Raw genomic sequence first — 18,710 nt, 5'->3', positions numbered from 1 at the left:
TTTTCAAGACATCAACTTAATCATCTGTTTTTGTCTATTGCTATCAGTAATTTTCAGGCATCCCCCATATTTGCTATTCACTCGTTCTATCTTTATAGATAACAGGGTCAATAATCACACAGGGAACAAAACTAGGAGTGTAAGTCCAATATAATAGTTGTTTAGAAATGAGAGCAAAGTTAGTTTAACTAATAATATGGTAGAGAGAATTTTTTCTTACATCAATATATGTGACGGCTCAGTATACTATAGTCCTTGCATTTATGCTATAATGTTGCCTTTTAAGTGCATCTTTTTTAAAAGGTGTTTTTTTGTTTAGAACTGGGTTTGGGGAAAGTCATTAAAAGTAAATACAGTTTAAGTGGGGACCAAAATTTCAAAGGAAATAATAAAAAAGGTTTAAGATATTTTCATAAAAATTAAGAAATCCATATTATCTTTAATAAATTTAGGGTATATAATCCCAGCTATGTCCAAATAGAACAAACAAAATATTTATCAAATATCAAGTTTTGGGCCCTGGCCGGTTGGCTCAGCGGTAGAGCGTTGGCCTGGCGTGAGGGGGACCCGGGTTCGATTCCTGGCCAGGGCACATAGGAGAAGCGCCCATTTGCTTCTCCACCCCCGCCCCCTCCTTCCTCTCTGTCTCTCTCTTCCCCTCCTGCAGCCAAGGCTCCATTGGAGCAAAGATGGCCCGGGCGCTGGGGATGGCTCCTTGGCCTCTGACCCGGGCGCTAGAGTGGCTCTGGTCGCGGCAGAGCGACACCTTGGAGGGGCAGAGCATCGCCTCCTGGTGGGCAGAGCATCGCCCCTGGTGGGCGTGCCAGGTGGATCCCGGTGGGGCACATGCGGGAGTCTGTCTGACTGTCTCTCCCCATTTCCAGCTTCAGAAAAATACAAAAAAAAAAAAAAATCAAGTTTTGGTTTTGTGCTAAAGGATGCTAGCACAACTGCTGTAACGCAATGACGATTTCTATCTTCAAACGGTTAATAGGAGGGAGAATAATATTTGAAAGAAAAAACTTTCAAGATCTACATCAAGTAGCAACTCTTAGTTTTTCAATACAGTATTCCTTTCATTTTTTTTTGAAACAGAAGTATCTCTATCTTACAGTTTTCTTGTAAAACATGCATATTTTTGACTAATTATAAAAATAGGTTTTTATAAAATGTTCTTACATAATCCTGAAACTGATAACTTAGATCACGAATACTTAGATAAAAAATATTGTCCTTAAATGAAACCCAAAGTTTCATTTATATAAAACTGCTCAAATATATTTCAAATAAAGATATATTTGCAGTATAAACATATACAAATTAACAATGGACTGCTTTATATGGCTAAGACTACAACGAACACTAAATAGTATTTTTTATATTACTAAATGTAATCAGAAGCCACAAGGTAAAGAGGAGTTTGGACAATTACTTGATAGAGATGTATCCAATCCTAAGGGACCTAATCTCTCTACTTTCATTAATCTCTATATTTTATCCAAATAAATCATTTTCAAATACTTTCTCTGCTTCTGTAGTGACTGTATCTCAGTAGTCTATAAAGATTATTAGTGATAATCAGAGCAGAACAAATAAAATATACTTCCAAGTATTTCTAAACATGATTATGTGGGGTTTTTTTTTTGTTTTGTTTTGTTTTTTTGGTGACAGGGACAGAGAGAGAGACAGATAAGACAGGAAGGGAGAGAGATGAGAAACATCAATTTTTCACTGCTGCTCCTTAGTTGTTCATTGATTGCTTTCTTATATGTGCTTGACCAGGGGGCTACAGCAGACAGAGTGACCCCTTTCTCAAGCCAGCGACCTTGGGCTCAAGCTGGTGAGCCTTGCTCAAACCAGATGAGCCCACACTCAAGCTGACAACCTTGGAGTTTCAACCCTGGGTCCTCCGCGTCCCAGTCCAACACTCTATCCACTGCACCACTGCCTGGTCAGGCTAAACATGGTTAAGTTTGATTGCATATAAACTTAAGTCAATGACTAATTGCATTTTTCTCTTTCAATCCCAATGAAAGTTAAATAAAACTAACTCTTTGTCATTCCTCATAATTCTTCTCATGTTTCCTTTATGGGCTTATTCAATAAACACTACTAGTATGACATATTCACAGAAACAATAGAGTTTTGTCTGTTTTGTTTACTGCAGTATCACTAACACCTTAAAGAGGTCTAGAACATAATACTCATTAAAAAAATAAACAAAATATATGTATGAATATAAATAGTGATGAACATCTAATGTAGGTAATTCAGATATTTTCTATAAATGATAAGTACATATTTTCAGAATTCTTTTTTTAGTTTTAATTGTTTAAAAACATGCTAAGTTATATACTTGAAAATTAGGGGTAAGAATTTGGAAAAGGGTAAAACAATTTTTCCTCAACTTTGAATCAAAGTTATGATCTTTAGTTTTTCTATTGTTATTTTTGCCAACACAATTAATTTGCAGTATAAAGGTTGGTCCAGTAATAGAGATGATACAAAAAAAATTTAAAAGCCAAGTAATTTATAAAACATTGTTTTTCTAATAAATTTTAATACTCCCTCTCACTCCACCTTAGTTTGGGAACAGCCTGATTAGTTTATAGGCAACTTACCAATCAGATTTTGAAAGTAAAAAGTAATGAATATAACATATAATCATAATTTAATCTGTATAATTTCCAAATAAGAATATAAAATGAAAAATTACTATTGGTCTACCTTAATATTTATAAATTAACATTAAATGAGAAAGGAAAGAAGGGGTTCTGAAATGCAATCTAACAGATATAAGGCATACAAAATTTAGAGACAAATATGATAATTATATTTTGAAGAAACCTCTAATTATCCAATAATGTCCTTAGCTGTTAGAAAGATTATGAGTGTACATATGTATAGAGTGGTAGCTTTGATCTCAAGACCCTTTTAACATTTTTGAAAATTACTGAACTCCCCTAAAAAACTGTTTTATGTGAGTTATATCTATCAATATTTACTATATTCAAAATTTTAAAACACAAATGACAACTATATTTTCATTAGCCATCAAAGCGAGGATATCCTGACAATTTATGTAAATGAAGAAAAACTCCATTGGGCAGTTGAGAATAAATGAGAGTAAAAAAGACAAATAACAACCTAATATTCAGAAGAGTTCTTTGACCTTGTGGATACCTACAAGGGTCTGAGGAATCGCCTGGGCCAATGGGCACACTGAGAATTACTGGTCTAGAACTACAGTCCTATAAATGAAATATTATCTGTGAAAATGAAAGGAAACCAATTAGCAGCAACTTTTTTTGACAATCATCTTTTTTTTTTTTTTTTTGTATTTTTCTGAAGCTGGAAACGGGGAGAGACAGTCAGACAGACTCCCGCATGCGCCAACCGGTATCCACCCGGCACGCCCACCAGGGGCGACGCTCTGCCCACCAGGGGGCGTTGCTCTGCCGTGACCAGAGCCACTCTAGCGCCTGGGGCAGAGGCCAAGGAGCCATCCCCAGCGCCCAGGCCATCTTTGCTCCAATGGAGCCTTGGCTGCTGGAGGGGAAGAAAGAGACAGAGAGGAAGGAGGGGGTGGGGGTGGAGAAGCAAATGGGCGCTTCTCCTATGTGCTCTGGCTGGGAATCAAACCAGGGTCCCCCGCACGCCAGGCCGACGCTCTACCGCTGAGCCAACCGGCCAGGGCCTTGACAATCATCTTAACCACTATATACATGAAAATTATTTTATGGTGTCTTTTACTTTATTTTTATACTAAAAAAAAGTGAAGTTAGCCATTCTAGAAAAGATTTATTATTGACACTATTACCCTGCTTAACTTTTTAAAGCTTCATCAAAACTTGTTTTACCAGAACTTCAAAACTCTAGTAACATAAAATATAAATTACAAAGTATATGTATCATAGCAATTTGCTTGTCTGTACTTTCTTGCTTTAAAAACCTACTTTATCATACGCAGAAACCTAGAGCAAATAAGGAGATATGCTGACATAAAAATGTAAATTCTTCCACAAAAGGAGTCTTCACTATATCAAGTTTTTAAAATTTCCTTATACATTAATAATTGACTAGACAAGCCAACATAGTAATTCAAAGGTTATTTACTTAATATAGAAATTCCAGTAATATAGTATAAAAAGTCTATTTTTATCTTTATATATAGATCGAGTTCATTTTAAATGGATTTAAATATAATGTAACTGATAGAATGTTAAATAATGTGGTTTTGAGTTTGTAATGCAGAAAAGCCAATTTTCCTTCTAAGAACAAGTACAGCAGAAATTTTATTCTACTGTCTTTCTTATATGCTTAAAAATAGGGATACATGCTTCTAACTTTCATCAAGCATTTTCTTCTCAAAACTTATCTGTTCTTGTTTGATTTGTGATAGCAATATCAGCATTTTCATCATTTCTGTTCAAATTACCAATTTAACTAATTAAAATTTATCCTTCAGTTCTTAAGTATTGAAGTATTAACTATATTTATATATATACATTATTCCTATTTGTTCTAAAACACTCAATACTCCAGTCAAAATTCTGTGTTTTTAGTGTTTTCATAAAATCCATAAGTGGCTCCTCAATGATTAATTACATATTTACACATCCCACACAGTAATAAAATAAAAAGTAAAAAGGATAGTTTCTCAATCTGCCTTGGTACACATGAAGATTACTTTCTTCCCATCCCATATCCATATGTTCCCCTTCCCTCAGAAAATTATCTTATACAATGAAGAATGAGTGAAATATCATGCTTTTATATAATATAATATATGGAAATGAAAAGTGAAAAAAAAGAAATTCATGGATTGTAATATACTTGGATTTAGGCAATACTCTTAAGTAGCCAGATAATGCCTTTGGAATTCCTCTGCCTTAGGTTCCAGGATTCCTCCAACCCAGGTGATAATGTTCCTGCTCCATGCTCACATTGTACTCTTCGTCCAGGGCCCCATACAGGCCCCCGCCTCCTTCTCATGCTCCATGCTTCTTATTTTCTCCATCAGCATTTACTTGTCTATCTCATTTCCACAGGGTTCTGCTCCCTGGTGACAATTTCATAAATTAACTTTTTAAAAATAATTTTGTTAACTCCAAAGTAAAATGAGTTGCATTTTAAAAATTAAGTTTAACTTTGTTAAAGACATCATAAATAATATTTAAGGGACTTTGGCATGTTAAAATGAGGCCTTTCTCTTCTTCTCAGATAATATATTAATAGTCACATCCAATCACACAAGCCCACAACTAAACCCTCTGATTAAAGCACGGCATACTGAAGACAAGTCTGATACTTAGGCCAGCTGGTTTTGCTACCATGTCACATGAAATGAACATATAAGTCCCCAGTGTGACTCAGACATACGATGTGTGATGGCTCCGTGCAGACTCATGGCTACTACTGGAAAAGAACAAAAGTGTCCATTGATGGGTAGGTCAGTAGATTCCCCTTTGTGATTGAAGGTCCATAAACAAGAGACAGCATCATAGGGTCAGAGCTATTCATTTACTGCCTGTGACTCTGCATGTATAGCAGAGATATTTCTGACAATAAATGTTAAATGAGGACAGAAAGAGTTGAAAATGCATAATCAATCATTCTAAGAAAATATGGAAACCCTTAAAGAACAGAACTTTAGAAAAAAATCATTTTGATCTTCAGACACCAAAGAAAAGCCTTGCTTCCAAAAAGTAGACAGAACTTTGAAAGCTGATATCCAATTTAATTCTCTCAGATTTTGTTGGATGTTTGCTGTATTCAATCATTACAGTTTCAATTTCTTTTTATATTAATCTATCCAAGATTTTCTTTCTTTCTTACAAACACATTGAAATGAGAAATGTATATCGGTTTTTATTAACCTGTTACAATGTTATTGAAGACATCACCTCAAAAGGAACTCATTCTGATTTCTCCTCTCCTTGACTTCCCTTTTGGATCCTACATCTTTCCATAACCACAGAATGTTAAATACCTTCTGACTGAAAGTGACCAGCTACTTTTGGTTTGAAGAGAATGAGATACTGATTAGCTAATACCTTTTGTAATAATTCCCTCCTCTCCCAGGACCCGCCCTGCTTCCCAACCCAGCCTCCCACTACCACTTGCCCAAGACGGCAGCACCCACAGAGTGATGGATTAGTAAGACTCCCCATGGCAACGTGAGAATATGAAGCTCTTCTTTGACAGGTGCCGCAATGAGCCTTACGGAAAGTGGAGTTTCCAGCAGCGGTCTGTGAAAGTAGCTTCATGCTTTTCTCCTACAATTTGGTCCCACCAAGGAACTCGGTCATAGCCTCTCACACAGCTAACTCACCAACTCATCTTCTGACTAACCCATCCCAAGAGCTCTTCATCAGTCAGAGTGGAGGGATAGTTCGATTCACCGTGTGTTACTGGTTCTAAACTAAAAATGTACCCAAAATCTTAGTATCAAACAAAAATAGATCAGGAATTTCAAACTGCACTTAAAATGTAATACAGTGGATGTCAAATAAGTTAATTTTCAAGGTTTTAAAAATGCTTCAATTTATTTTCATTTTGGTACAGTTTAAAAAAATAACTACTTTTTAAATACTCTTCCCTGGTTGGTGACACTTTCTAATATGACAGGGCCTGTGTTCAACAAAATAATTTACTTAAAAAAACTCCAAGGATTTCCAAAAAGAAACAAGAGTTGTTTCGGCATCAGGATGATCTGGCACAATCTATCTAATCTTTCCCCTCAGGTTCCGAGCATGCAACTAAACCCCGGAGGGAGAGGAAGATTCCTTCTGGCTCACTCTTTAATTCTTGCCTGACCCATATTTTATGCTACTTCAAGCAGAAATCTGCTGAAAAGCTCAGAATAAAATATTTGAAAAGCTCTTTAGGGACAATTTCGTCACCTTGACAGAAACGACTCCAGATGTACACAGAGCCTCCTCTATCGACTCTGCTCACTGCTGCACGACCCTTGTGCAGTGAGGGTTTTATTGTCTTGGTTTGTGGCAGCTTAATTATCAGCTTTCACAGAGGAGGATCACATAGGTAGAGCAAGTTTAAATTGTATCCACCATCATTTCTAGCAACCTCTGAAACTTGAGAGAGAAATCAATAAGTAAATGACAATTGTTTTTACTGAAATCAGAAGAGTTTGATTTCAAAGGAGCAGAGGCTTGGTAACAAGACAAGGGTTGTATTGCCAATTTTGAAAATTTCTAGCTGGTGTGTTCTTCTATCCTAGCCCTGTGACCCTCTAATTGCTTACTCAGGAAAATATCTGCAATGGATACCTCATCTACGAGGTGTGATAAAATGAGAAAATGGTGACAAAACACTTTGAACGACATGAAGAATTATTTCAATGCAGAGTGTTATTTTCAGAATGCAGATGAGATTATATAAACTTGATTATGAGGTTTGAAATGAACATTTTTATCCAGTCTCTTAAAAATACTAACACTTATTTCTGCAGTTAGTGAAGACAAACTTGATGGCTCTTTATATGTTTATATATCTTACCAATTCTTTTCTCTTTGAGTTTTATATGGCATTTTATATAAATTTAATCCTCTGTTTGCCATTAGTTGTTGGCAAAATGCATGGTTGAATTATATTCCTGGTACAGTTATAAGAACAGGGATATATTTATATTTTAGAAAGCAGGGCATTTTCTTTATCATCTATTAGAAAAAAATTAAACAGGAATCCATACTATGGTATTTTGATTTCCTTTTGATTGTAGTTTCAATAAAAGATGATTCAAGATTCAATCATTGCACTTAAAGTGTATAAAAATATCCATTAGAGCATTATTTGAAAAAAGGGGATTAAAAACAATTTGTTACAGATTTTAATAACCATACCTAGACAAAAATCAGACAAAATATTATAAAATAATACTTAAATCATGACAATTAAATATAGAATGTAATAAGGGAAGCACTTAACTACTTTGATATTTATAATTGTGAAAGATTTGAAGGAAGAAAATGAATCCATTAAGAAATCAACAAAACTTATTTGATTAAAAAAAGGGTGAGAGAAGGAATTCTAAGTACTTTTGGAAAATACTAGTAAGGATAACTAGAAGAAGAAATTTATGCTTTGGTACTAATCTATAAATTGGGCATATTTAAAATTATGTTAATATTTAGGCTAATTGCTTCCTTGATTGCCTGGCTAATTCAAAACTCATCACAGTGGTTTGCCCTCCAAACTGCTACACATATCATTCATAGCCCTTAAATATCTGATTACTTGGAACAAGAACGTATTATTATTTTTTTAATTTTCTGAGAATAAAGAGAAATTCTATAGGGTAGAATTTTGTAGGAAGTATAGAACAATAAAATCAAGTGTTTTAGGGCTAAAAGAGACAAAAGGGGCAAACACTGCTATCCTATTTTTTAAACTTTGTATTTCTGAATTAAATTTGAAGATAACTTTATTATCACCTTTGTTGGATTCCTGTCACTGACAGTGGCACTCTTGTTTTGGGAAAATTCCACAAATGTTGGGTCAAGTTAGGGACAGATACAAACTTGCTTTCTTTTCTGAACAAAGCTGTGGACTTAAGTACAGATGTATCTTCAGAATAAGGGCTCAGAGTATGTCCTCCTCTATCCAGGAACCTGAGAAGACTGTGAAGTAGATCAGATGTGGGCGAAAGAAATAGTGGAAGAGTAGCCCAACCCCACTACTTACTCACATGTCGATGGAAGCTCTCGTGCTTTTATATGGAAATAATTTTCTATCATATAATGTTTTCAACATGAAACTTTGGTCTGTCCCCAATAGCTCTATCATTATAGCTCTTACTAACAATGGAGCAGTAACTATAAATACCCTATTGCAAGGAATCAAATGAGAAAGCAAAAACTGACACACTCATTTTAGGCTGCATCATATAACAATGGCTCAGAACCCAGTAGTTTATGAATGAAATAAAGATACTTTATTTATTACACAGGCACTTGTATATTCACATGCCCAACACGATACACTTAACAACTATGGAAACGAGTGGAAAATGTCTGTTTGTAGGATAAAGAGAGAACTTTCACCATGTAAAGGTGAATGAGTGCATTAACAATTTTTCCTTACTTTCCTCTAAGAAGTTCCAAAATTCACTGAATTTTTTAAAAGTTACACTTGAAATGATAGGCAACAAAGACTAATCTATATATCAACTGGTATGCTAACTCAAATTATGAGCAGTTTAAAGTTTTATCACAATGCAACATATTTATAGTCATGCTTGAACAGATCATGTTAGTAGCATGCATTCCATTTTGCAATATGAATATTGTTAATCTATTTCCCAACAAAAATTAGAAGATGCCCATTGCATAGAAAAATACAAATCACTGTAGTCAATATATTATGGGACTGATCTGGGGACTTAGATGGTAAAGATGACGTCCTGAAATACCATGCCCACAAAAGCACATTAAAAAGTAGATAAACATATTTCATCAGACAATCTCTAAAAATGAAAAGATGAGGGCTTTAAATTTGGGGAATGTTCTTGCTGTGTGCTTTGAATCGCGCCTTTCTGCTCACCTCCTTCTGGCTTGACTGGTCCATCAGACATCACCTTCCTGAGGGCTAGCTGGCTTTGGTCGTGGCTGCCATTGGCTGGTGGAGGCAGATTATCAGACTGAGTTCTTTGAATGGGGAGGACTCCTGCTATGCTGTGTCTGTGCTGCTTCCTGGCATGATTAGACTGACCGCTTTTATGTGCTGCTGTCGCAATGTAGGTGAAATGGAAACCCAGAGTATGTATCCTCAGATGGAACCAGCTTAAATGTAAGTCATGCAAACAGAAGTGATCTTTTGCTATACTTAAAGAAGTTGTGTTTCCAAATGCCAAAATTACACCACATGCACAGCACTGAAGGGCGTTAAAACTGGCTGTTTCTTTGGAAATTACGACTTTGGGAAATGGGGAGAACATGAATTTTTCTCCATTTTCTGGCTAATGCCTCTTAGAAGTGACATTTACAAAGTCCCTATACCTATTGCTTATAAATTGACTAAGTTTTCACTAATTAAATGAAAATATAGCAGTTATGATGGGTAAATTGATATGCTTTAATTGATATGTTGACTTTCAAAGGGTTTCCAATGGTTAGAAAAAAATAACCTATAAATTCTTTGTTATCATATATAAAGTACGATCCAGCAGAATGGACCCTTTCTGCTGGAAATTGTGCTCCTTAAACGAGGTTGTATGGCCTCATCACATATGCTTACACATATATTAATATTATATACTTTCTTGAGAATGTAAGAAATGTGTTTTCTTCACAGATTTCTTTTTTCAAAAGTCTATAAACATTCCCACATGGAAAATCACAACATTTCACATGCATAATCTATTAATGTTTTTAAGTTTAAAATGGCTTTTTCCCCTAGGTTCTAGAACTAGACTGTTGGTCACATTACTGCCTCAAACCTTTGAGTGTTTAGAATGAGTGGATCTCCTGGATAATCTGCTTTAAATACTTTTGTGTGTGTGTTTTTGGTGTAATGCCTGGAAAATTGGCGGCCACTGTGCTTGTATCTCCTGTATTCTAATCTAAAGGATAGTTCAATGCACACAAAAAGGACACACAACACTGTTTGCCTGCAAACATCACAGACATGACTACCAAATACCACGAGCCAGGTCGGACAGATGGTGGAGACAAAAGAGAAACAGCCAGTTTTACTGCAGTCTATGTAAATTAAAAATATCTAAATAAGAAAGAGCATAATTATGTATTGAAGTTCTTACAGACAATGGGACAGAGAACAGAGTGCGCAGGGTATGCCAAAAACAGAAAGCAACAGGAAAGGACAGCAGGAAAGAAAGGCAACAGATGAACATTAAGCTGCCATGCTGAGGAACTTATTTGCGTCTTTTACTTGGTTGAAGGCGGAGTTGTTGCACGGCGGCTTCCGCAGCGGCTATAGCTGCCCCTGCGTCTTCCAGGTGGGTCTGAGTGACGCTGGTTTTGCTTTGACTGCGAGATGGTCCGTGGGAGCGGAGGTGGCCTTCAGAGGAGGATTTCGAACTCCCAGGACTACTATGGGATTTCTCAATGGTGGGGACCTGCATCTCTGATTACAAAAGGACAAAACGTGAGTCAGCGTTGCCCCAGCATTCCTCCTGTCAAGCTTGGTCTCACATAATTGGATACTGTCTTAAGAGTTAGGTTAATCTGTTTCCTTTTGGGCTCTTTTTTATGCAACTGTTCACCATACAGTCATGTGATTAAACATCTGGGAAACAATTTTTGGGAGGAAAGGCAAATGGGTAATAATCTTGAAATGAGGTAAATTTAAGAAGAGGAATATATTCTAACTAGCCTCATATTAAAGACTACATTATAGTTTTGTCAAGCAACTCTCCTAATTCTATTAGAGATCAGGTAAGAAACAATAGGTTTACACTGTCACAAGAGTTGTTTTAAGTAAAAATGCAGCAAAATCTTGGATGAAGGCATGTGAGTCCCTTAGACATATTAAGTGAAGATTGTAGAATCCTTGTCTCAGGGGTTTTGAGAATGTATATATCAATCACACATAGAAAGAGAGAGGTCTTTAAACTACTGATCTTTCAGAATGTTAATCAGGGCAGCATTGATCTGGCAAAGTAGAATCCATAAATGATCTATAAAACTCATCCCTAAGTAATACAGTACTCATTGTAGTCAGAGGTTTATCATATCAATTCAGTGGCCTACTGGACATGGATGGTTCAGTTTCCTATTTTCTAGAATACTTGCCCTTATAATCCATTCCTTTCTAATGGGCAAAGACCCACTTTTCATTTTGATATACTTTCTGAGAGAAGAAAGAAGCAAGCTGGCCCTGGCAGGTTGGCTCAACGGTAGAGCATCAGCCCAGCGTGTGGAAGTCCTGGGCTCGATTCCTGGCCAGGGCACACAAGAAAATGACCATCTGCTTCTCCACCCTTCTCCCTCTCCTTCCTCTCTGTCTCTCTCTTCCCCTTCTGAAGCCAAGGCTCCATTGGAGCTAAAGTTGTCTCAGACACTGAAGATGGCTCCATGGCCTTAGCTTCAGGTGCTAGAATGGCTCAGGCCACAGTGGAGCAATGCCCCTGATGGGCAGAGCATCGCCCCCGGTGGCCATGCTGGGTGGATCCTGGTCGGGCACATGCAGGAGTCTGTCTGACTGCCTCCCTGCTTCTAAATCTGGAAAAATACAAAATAAAAAAAAAATAAAAAGAAAGAAAAGAGAGAAGCAAGCAATACTTAGGTCCAATATAAAAATTGTATTTAATACTTTTAAATAGTTGAGCATATCAAGGTAAGATATTACATGGTTATCACCTATTGGTGGTAACTCAGTTTATGATGAAGACTAATGTTGTGTTGTAGGGTAATTGGTAATGAACCTTCCAAAGAAAAATTCCATTCAAATGGCAATGCTGTGGATATTGCCTAACACAATATATGATGTTGATATTTAAAAAATATTAGTTGTTTTTTTAAAATAATCATAGAATTAGCATGAGTCCAATATTTAGGAAAGGTTTAAGTAAATTTCAGCATACTAATTATTTTGATGAAATGGGGAAATGTTTTTGATCTGATAAGTAAAAATAAAGATGCAGAATTATATGTAATCTATATTATATATAATACATAGGAACATACCTGTGAAAAAACAGGCTTTTAAATAATTAGAATATGTATAAATGATAATGATGATTATGTCTAGTCAATGAACTTGAGAATTTTTTATATTTTATTTATGAAGTACTATCATTCATCTGGTAAAATCATATCATGGATTTTGAGAGTTGGAAAAGAATTAATAGCTGATATAACCCTAGGTTCTCCATTATACAGGCTGAAAAATGGAGAATCAGAGAGGTGAAGATCACAAAGTTGTAAACCTAATCATGGGCTGGCCTGAGACTATATCACATTTCTCCTGGTTCCATATCCATCATTCTTTCTATAATATTATATTAAATACTTTCTAATAGGATTCAATCCTCAAAATATACTCAATATATAGGCATTCATATTTAAGAAAATACTGAGTGAACAAAAAACCAAAAGTTTTTTCTACTTGAAATATGTCCTACCCTTGGATGGGTCAGGGAAGATACCATGGCTTCTGCTTTTGATGACGGAAGGCTTTGGGGATTGCTGGCTGCTTTGGCTGGCATGCGACTTGCCATGATCAATGCTTTCAGTCTGCTCTTTGAGAGGATACCACCTTGGAGTGTTATCAAGGTGAGACGTGCTGGATAGATCAATCAAGACCTGAAACAAAGTATATAATAAGTCAATAAAATTTACAAAGGAAGCTAGAATAAATTTATTACCTTTTTTTGCAACCTAAAATTTATTCAAGAATATAAACCCAAGAATAATGAAGTTGTCATCCTCATTTTTCTTCACCTATGATATTGAGAATAACAACTTGTGCTTACTAGATACTTCATGAGTGTTTGGTTAAATTAAACTGTATAAAATCTGATGATTAACTAAATATGTTGATGATGATGTAAGAAAGGTAGAATGAAAAGTCAATCCCTTCATGAAATACAGCTTTGTTACATGGACACATTCTAGTCCCTGACTTGGTTATCATTTTTGAAGAGTCTTTCATTTTAGGTACAAGAGGGGCACATTAAAAATAATAATTTGCAATTACTAACTTATTCCTTCTATTTTAAAACATATTTTAGTTCACTTCTGATATAGGGATATAACTAACAAAATCCATGATATGATTTTACCAGATGAATGACAGTACTTCATAAATAAACCTAATCATGGGCTGGCCTGAGACTATATCACATTTCTCCTGGTTCCATATCCATCATTCTTTCTATAATATTATATTAATATTAACTAACAGTTTATGATAAAAAAGAATTTTGTCATGCTTAATTGGCAGTATTTTTTCTTTCTTAGTGGTTCATCTATAATGAAACAACATCATCCAAATAAATCCAATTAATAAAAATAACAATAACAGTGCATATTATAGTTGCTGGCATCTTAGGTTTGATGAGATATAAAGAAATAAAAATCAGCAAAATGAAGATATGCTCTAAGTTCATGTAATATAATAAATTATAAAGATTTCAATAAGTCAGTTTTTTGAAATGGGACATTAAGTCATATATAACACTACATCCTAGAGTAGTCCTGTCTAAGATCAAGATTAGTCCAAGTGGTTGTACCAGAATAGAGCCTGCAGGTGAAGGTCAAATGCACTGCCTGACAAAAAAACAAGGTACAGAATCGAGAAATCTAACAAGGCTTTGTGTCACCTAGACCAGTGGTTTTCAAACTTTTTACATTTGGGGTCCAGTGAAAATATAATTATTTCAGGGACCCCTAAGGCAGGAATCACCTGGAGCATAAGTGAATTTGACTATGACCACTGTTTTATAATTTTCATAAAACATCAGGGTGGTTAACTGTTTTGCTGACCAGCACGAAATTTCTAGTGGATTGGTCCATGATGGGTGACTGAAAAAGACTGACCTAGCCTAAACAAATGTCTCCATCAAAAAGATGCCATTTTCTAGGTGTTATATCTTTTTGGAGTTAATATTTTAAACAATAGTTTATAACTTCTGCTCCAAACAAAGATCACTACACAAAATATGTATTTTTGAAACGTGAGAGACAGAAAAAGATATCACAAGATGTGACTTACTCTACCAGATTTCATGTTTAAGTTATATTCCTTGTGAATGTATATAAAACTGTTTTTATTGTTTTCTCTTTTAGTTTTGCTTCTTAAAATATTTTGAGGAATGTTTCTCTGGATACTTGAAAGAAATAAGAATGTCAAATGTCACATCAAGTCATTCATACATTTATTAAAGAATAACTATTAAATGCCCTGAAAATTCCTTCCAGCTTATTTTATAAAATAATAAATTTATCTATAATTTTTAACATAATCATTTGGATTCAAAGCATGCTCAATTATTTTTCTATCAAAACAACCAATATTTCATCTAGCAAATTAACTATAAAGAACATCAAATGGAAAGAGAAAAACATTTCTTAAATTGCTATTCATTTATTCAGAGTAAATCAGAAAATATCTATGCACCAAAAGACTTTATCCAAAAGTGCTTATCTTATAAACTTAAAAAAGCATGCTTTGCATCGAGCTTTTTGTTGTTGTTGTTTCAGAGATAGAGATAGAGTGAGGGACAGATAGGGACCGACAGGAAGAGAGATGAGAAGCATCAATTCTTCGTAGCAGCACCTTAGTTGTTCATTGATTGCTTTCTCATATGTGCCTTGACCAGGGGCTACAGCAGACCGAGTAACCCCTTGCTCGAGCCAGCGACCTTGGGCTCAAGCTGGTGAGCCTTGCTCAAACCAGATGAGCCCACCCTCAAGCTGGAGACCTTGGGGTTTTGAACCTGGGTCCTCCGTGTCCCAGTCTGACGCTCTATCCACTGCACCACCACCTGGTCAGGCTACATCAAGCTTTAGTTGGTAGTTTACAACAAAAGCAAATAAAGAAAGGAAATCAAAGGCTCACCTCACCAAGAAAGTCATTGGAAGAAAATCTATCATAATCCCAGACTGTCACCTCCAGTGTTTTCTTCTTGAGCTGTAGTTCAAATCAAACTGTCATTCACCTCATTTCTCACTGTAACTTCTCATTTACTTATATTATAGATTCATTTTTTTTCTTCCTTGAAATCTTCTCAATTATGTAGAAATACTTTAAATATTATGTAAAACTACATGGGTTTATATTAAATATTAAGTAAAATATCAATGATTTTGGAGTCTAAGCTAGCATTTTATCCATGAGACCTCACTATTTTGTGAATTTTACTAGATTTCTGTTAATCTACCCCATCTTTAAAAATAGAAATTAGAAACTATATATACCTATTAAGTACATGGGATTCATAGGATGCAAAACTGGCTAGGTTATTTAAATAAAGTATTTGGATTATAGTTTCTTGATTTTGGTAAATTGCTAAAATAACATAGTAGCACTGCCTTATTTCTGCAGGTAAATTTAACATTTTAAAATCAAGAACCCATATTTGTAGAGAGTAAATAATAAACTTTATTTCGAAAGACAACTCATTTATAATTATTTCATATGGATGCCTTCTTCCTGTTCTATTTGTATATTTTTTGCTCAGAATGCAAGATCATAGCCCTTCAATAATTTTTCTATTACTATTCTTATATTAGCTTAAATAGATAAAAAATAATCATTGCATACCTGTTCCATGGAAATACTTTTATAAATTACTGTTTGATTCCACTCAGGATTAAGACTTTTCTGAACATATTTAGTCCTTCTTTTGTATTCAGCACTGAATTGGAAGAAAAGAAAGAGTAACCTTGATTATTCACCTTAACTGGTGACTTCATAATCAACCTGAATGGCATGAGACATTTTATGATGATATTTTGTTTGAATCATATTGCAATCATCTCATCATCCTTATGTCTTAAACTTTATTTCAAGCTACATGCACAATGAAAATTTTAAAATGTTGGATGCTTTTAGGTTTACTTGTCTTAGAGTAGTGTTTTTGAAGGAAAGCTCTTAGGTGTTCTAATGATGCTTTAATTTTTGAAATCTACTCCTTCCTGAATGCAGGATAATTACATGAACCATATAATAACATCAGCATCTCTTGCCTTGCAAATAATAATCTGGTATTAACTATCCAATAATTTTGCATCTAATCATGTCAGCAAAGCCAAATGATCTTTGAATTCATTTTTTTCTATAAAAACAGTAATTATTTTGACTGAAGAAAGGATGATAAATGACTGTTAGTATTGATGAGATTCCATGAACATGTATGAACTTGTTTCAAGTATAGTATGTTCTGAGAGTCTTAGTAAAGGAAGATACTCTAGTTATAAAGCAACTTAATTAAATATAAATTCTCAGTTCTTATCAATCGATGTTGCAAATGGTGAACCAAGACAATTTTTTCCCTCTACCAAATGGGGCATTTGAGTTTATCCTTGACTTTTCCATTCCCGCTGAGCAAGAGTTAGGTGCTTATATCTTAAAAGTTTAAAAATAACATCTCTAAAACCTATTCTAATTAATTCTGAAAGAACATCTACAGCTGGAATTATTGCTCTCTGCCATGAGCCAATGTTAGCCACACAGACAAGGGCTTTCTCTAATCCTCCTTGCCTTTTCGGAAATTTTTTGACTATGTTTGTGTCTCAGGCCCTAGATAACACTAATTCTGGTGGGCACCAGAAATTCTCGAGTCAGACTAGGAGTCTGGACTTCACAAGCTACCTGTCTCCACAGGGACTCGATCCTGTTGTTCTGTCTGCAGCCACGAGCAGACAGAACTCTTGCTGCGTTCCTGGTCGCAAGCATTGCCGTGTCCTGGAATGTCTGCTGTTACTCTCACACCCTACCATACCTATCCATTCTACAGATGCTACTGGGAATCAGGCTTCACTTCACAACTGACTTTTAGAGATGGATTAACAGCCAAATACCTTTCTTCTCTCCCTGGCTTTATTCTTTTTCTTTTCTTTTTCTTTTTCTTTTTAATCAGCCATATGCAAGGGCAGTAATTCCCAAAATTGACTGCAGATTGAGATCACCTAGGAATCTGTGTTCCAAGGATGGAAGGTGGGACAACCTGCACCAGGCTAGCATTTCCCTGCACCCCGCCCCCCTCCCCCCCCCCCCGGGAGATTCCGCTTTAATAGGTATGCACTGAGGCTGGAAGGTGGGACAACCTGCACCAGGCTAGCATTTCCCTGCACCCCCCCCCCCCGGGAGATTCCGCTTTAATAGGTCTGCACTGAGGCTGGAAGGTGGGACAACCTGCACCAGGCTAGCATTTCCCTGCACCCGCCCCCCACCCCGGGAGATTACGCTTCAATAGGTCTGCACTGAGGCTGGAAGGTGGGACAACCTGCACCAGGCTAGCATTTCCCTGCACCCCCCCCCCCCCGGGAGATTCCGCTTTAATAGGTCTGCACTGAGGCTGGAAGGTGGGACAACCTGCACCAGGCTAGCATTTCCCTGCACCCCCCCCCCCCCGGGAGATTCCGCTTTAATAGGTCTGCACTGAGGATGGAACATCAGAATTTTTTTAATCTCCTGGGTAAATCTAATATGTAGACCAGATTGAGAAGCACTAAACTTATGTTTCCTAAGACCTCACCCTTTAGTACATGTTAACTGAATCTTAAATTGGATTTGAGAAATAAAGCAGCAGTCTCTGACTCCTGACCAACCTACAGGAATGTACAAAAATAACAGGATTTGACAATTTTGTCCCTGCAAAAATTTTTGGGAAATGTATATGCAGTGATTTTAAAAAAGGAGGTACTCTCATAGATTTTAGACCGAGTATAAATTTATACACATACTTTTAAGATAAATTTGTCAATATCTAGAAAAGTTTAAATTTATGCACCCAAACACTTAGATAACTTAACTTTGATTTATTCTACTTCTACCTTAGAGTAATTCTTCTAATAGTGTGCAAGGAATTTGTTCAAGAACATTCACCACAACACTGTTTCTAATAGTATGTTAATAAGATAATGAATAAACACATATAGTCATTCAACGAAACAGTAAGCAGAAGTTAAAATGAATAAAATATACCTTCATATATTAAGATAGATGTATCTTAAAAAATTGAGCAAAAATTGCAGAAGGATAACTATAGTACACTATAATAA

General features: G+C 35.7%; 1 protein-coding gene across 1 annotated transcript in view; it reads right to left on the bottom strand.

Annotated features, from left to right (window-relative positions):
* PCLO (piccolo presynaptic cytomatrix protein) overlaps positions 1 to 18,710 on the bottom strand; it is a 479,118-nt gene that overhangs the window by 55,165 nt on the left and 405,243 nt on the right. The window contains exons 17-20 of the mRNA XM_066239334.1: positions 16,249 to 16,342; positions 15,544 to 15,615; positions 13,106 to 13,286; positions 10,912 to 11,106 (exon numbers count right to left, since the gene is read on the bottom strand). Of these exons, the coding sequence (XP_066095431.1) occupies positions 10,912 to 11,106; positions 13,106 to 13,286; positions 15,544 to 15,615; positions 16,249 to 16,342 (542 nt within the window). The remainder of the gene's footprint in view (positions 1 to 10,911; positions 11,107 to 13,105; positions 13,287 to 15,543; positions 15,616 to 16,248; positions 16,343 to 18,710) is intronic.

Source organism: Saccopteryx bilineata, chromosome 7 (genome assembly GCF_036850765.1).
Source record: "Saccopteryx bilineata isolate mSacBil1 chromosome 7, mSacBil1_pri_phased_curated, whole genome shotgun sequence".
Taxonomy (NCBI): Eukaryota; Metazoa; Chordata; class Mammalia; order Chiroptera; family Emballonuridae; genus Saccopteryx; species Saccopteryx bilineata.
The sequence above is the reverse complement of the archived record's forward strand: the minus strand, read 5'-3'. Positions and strand labels throughout refer to the sequence as shown.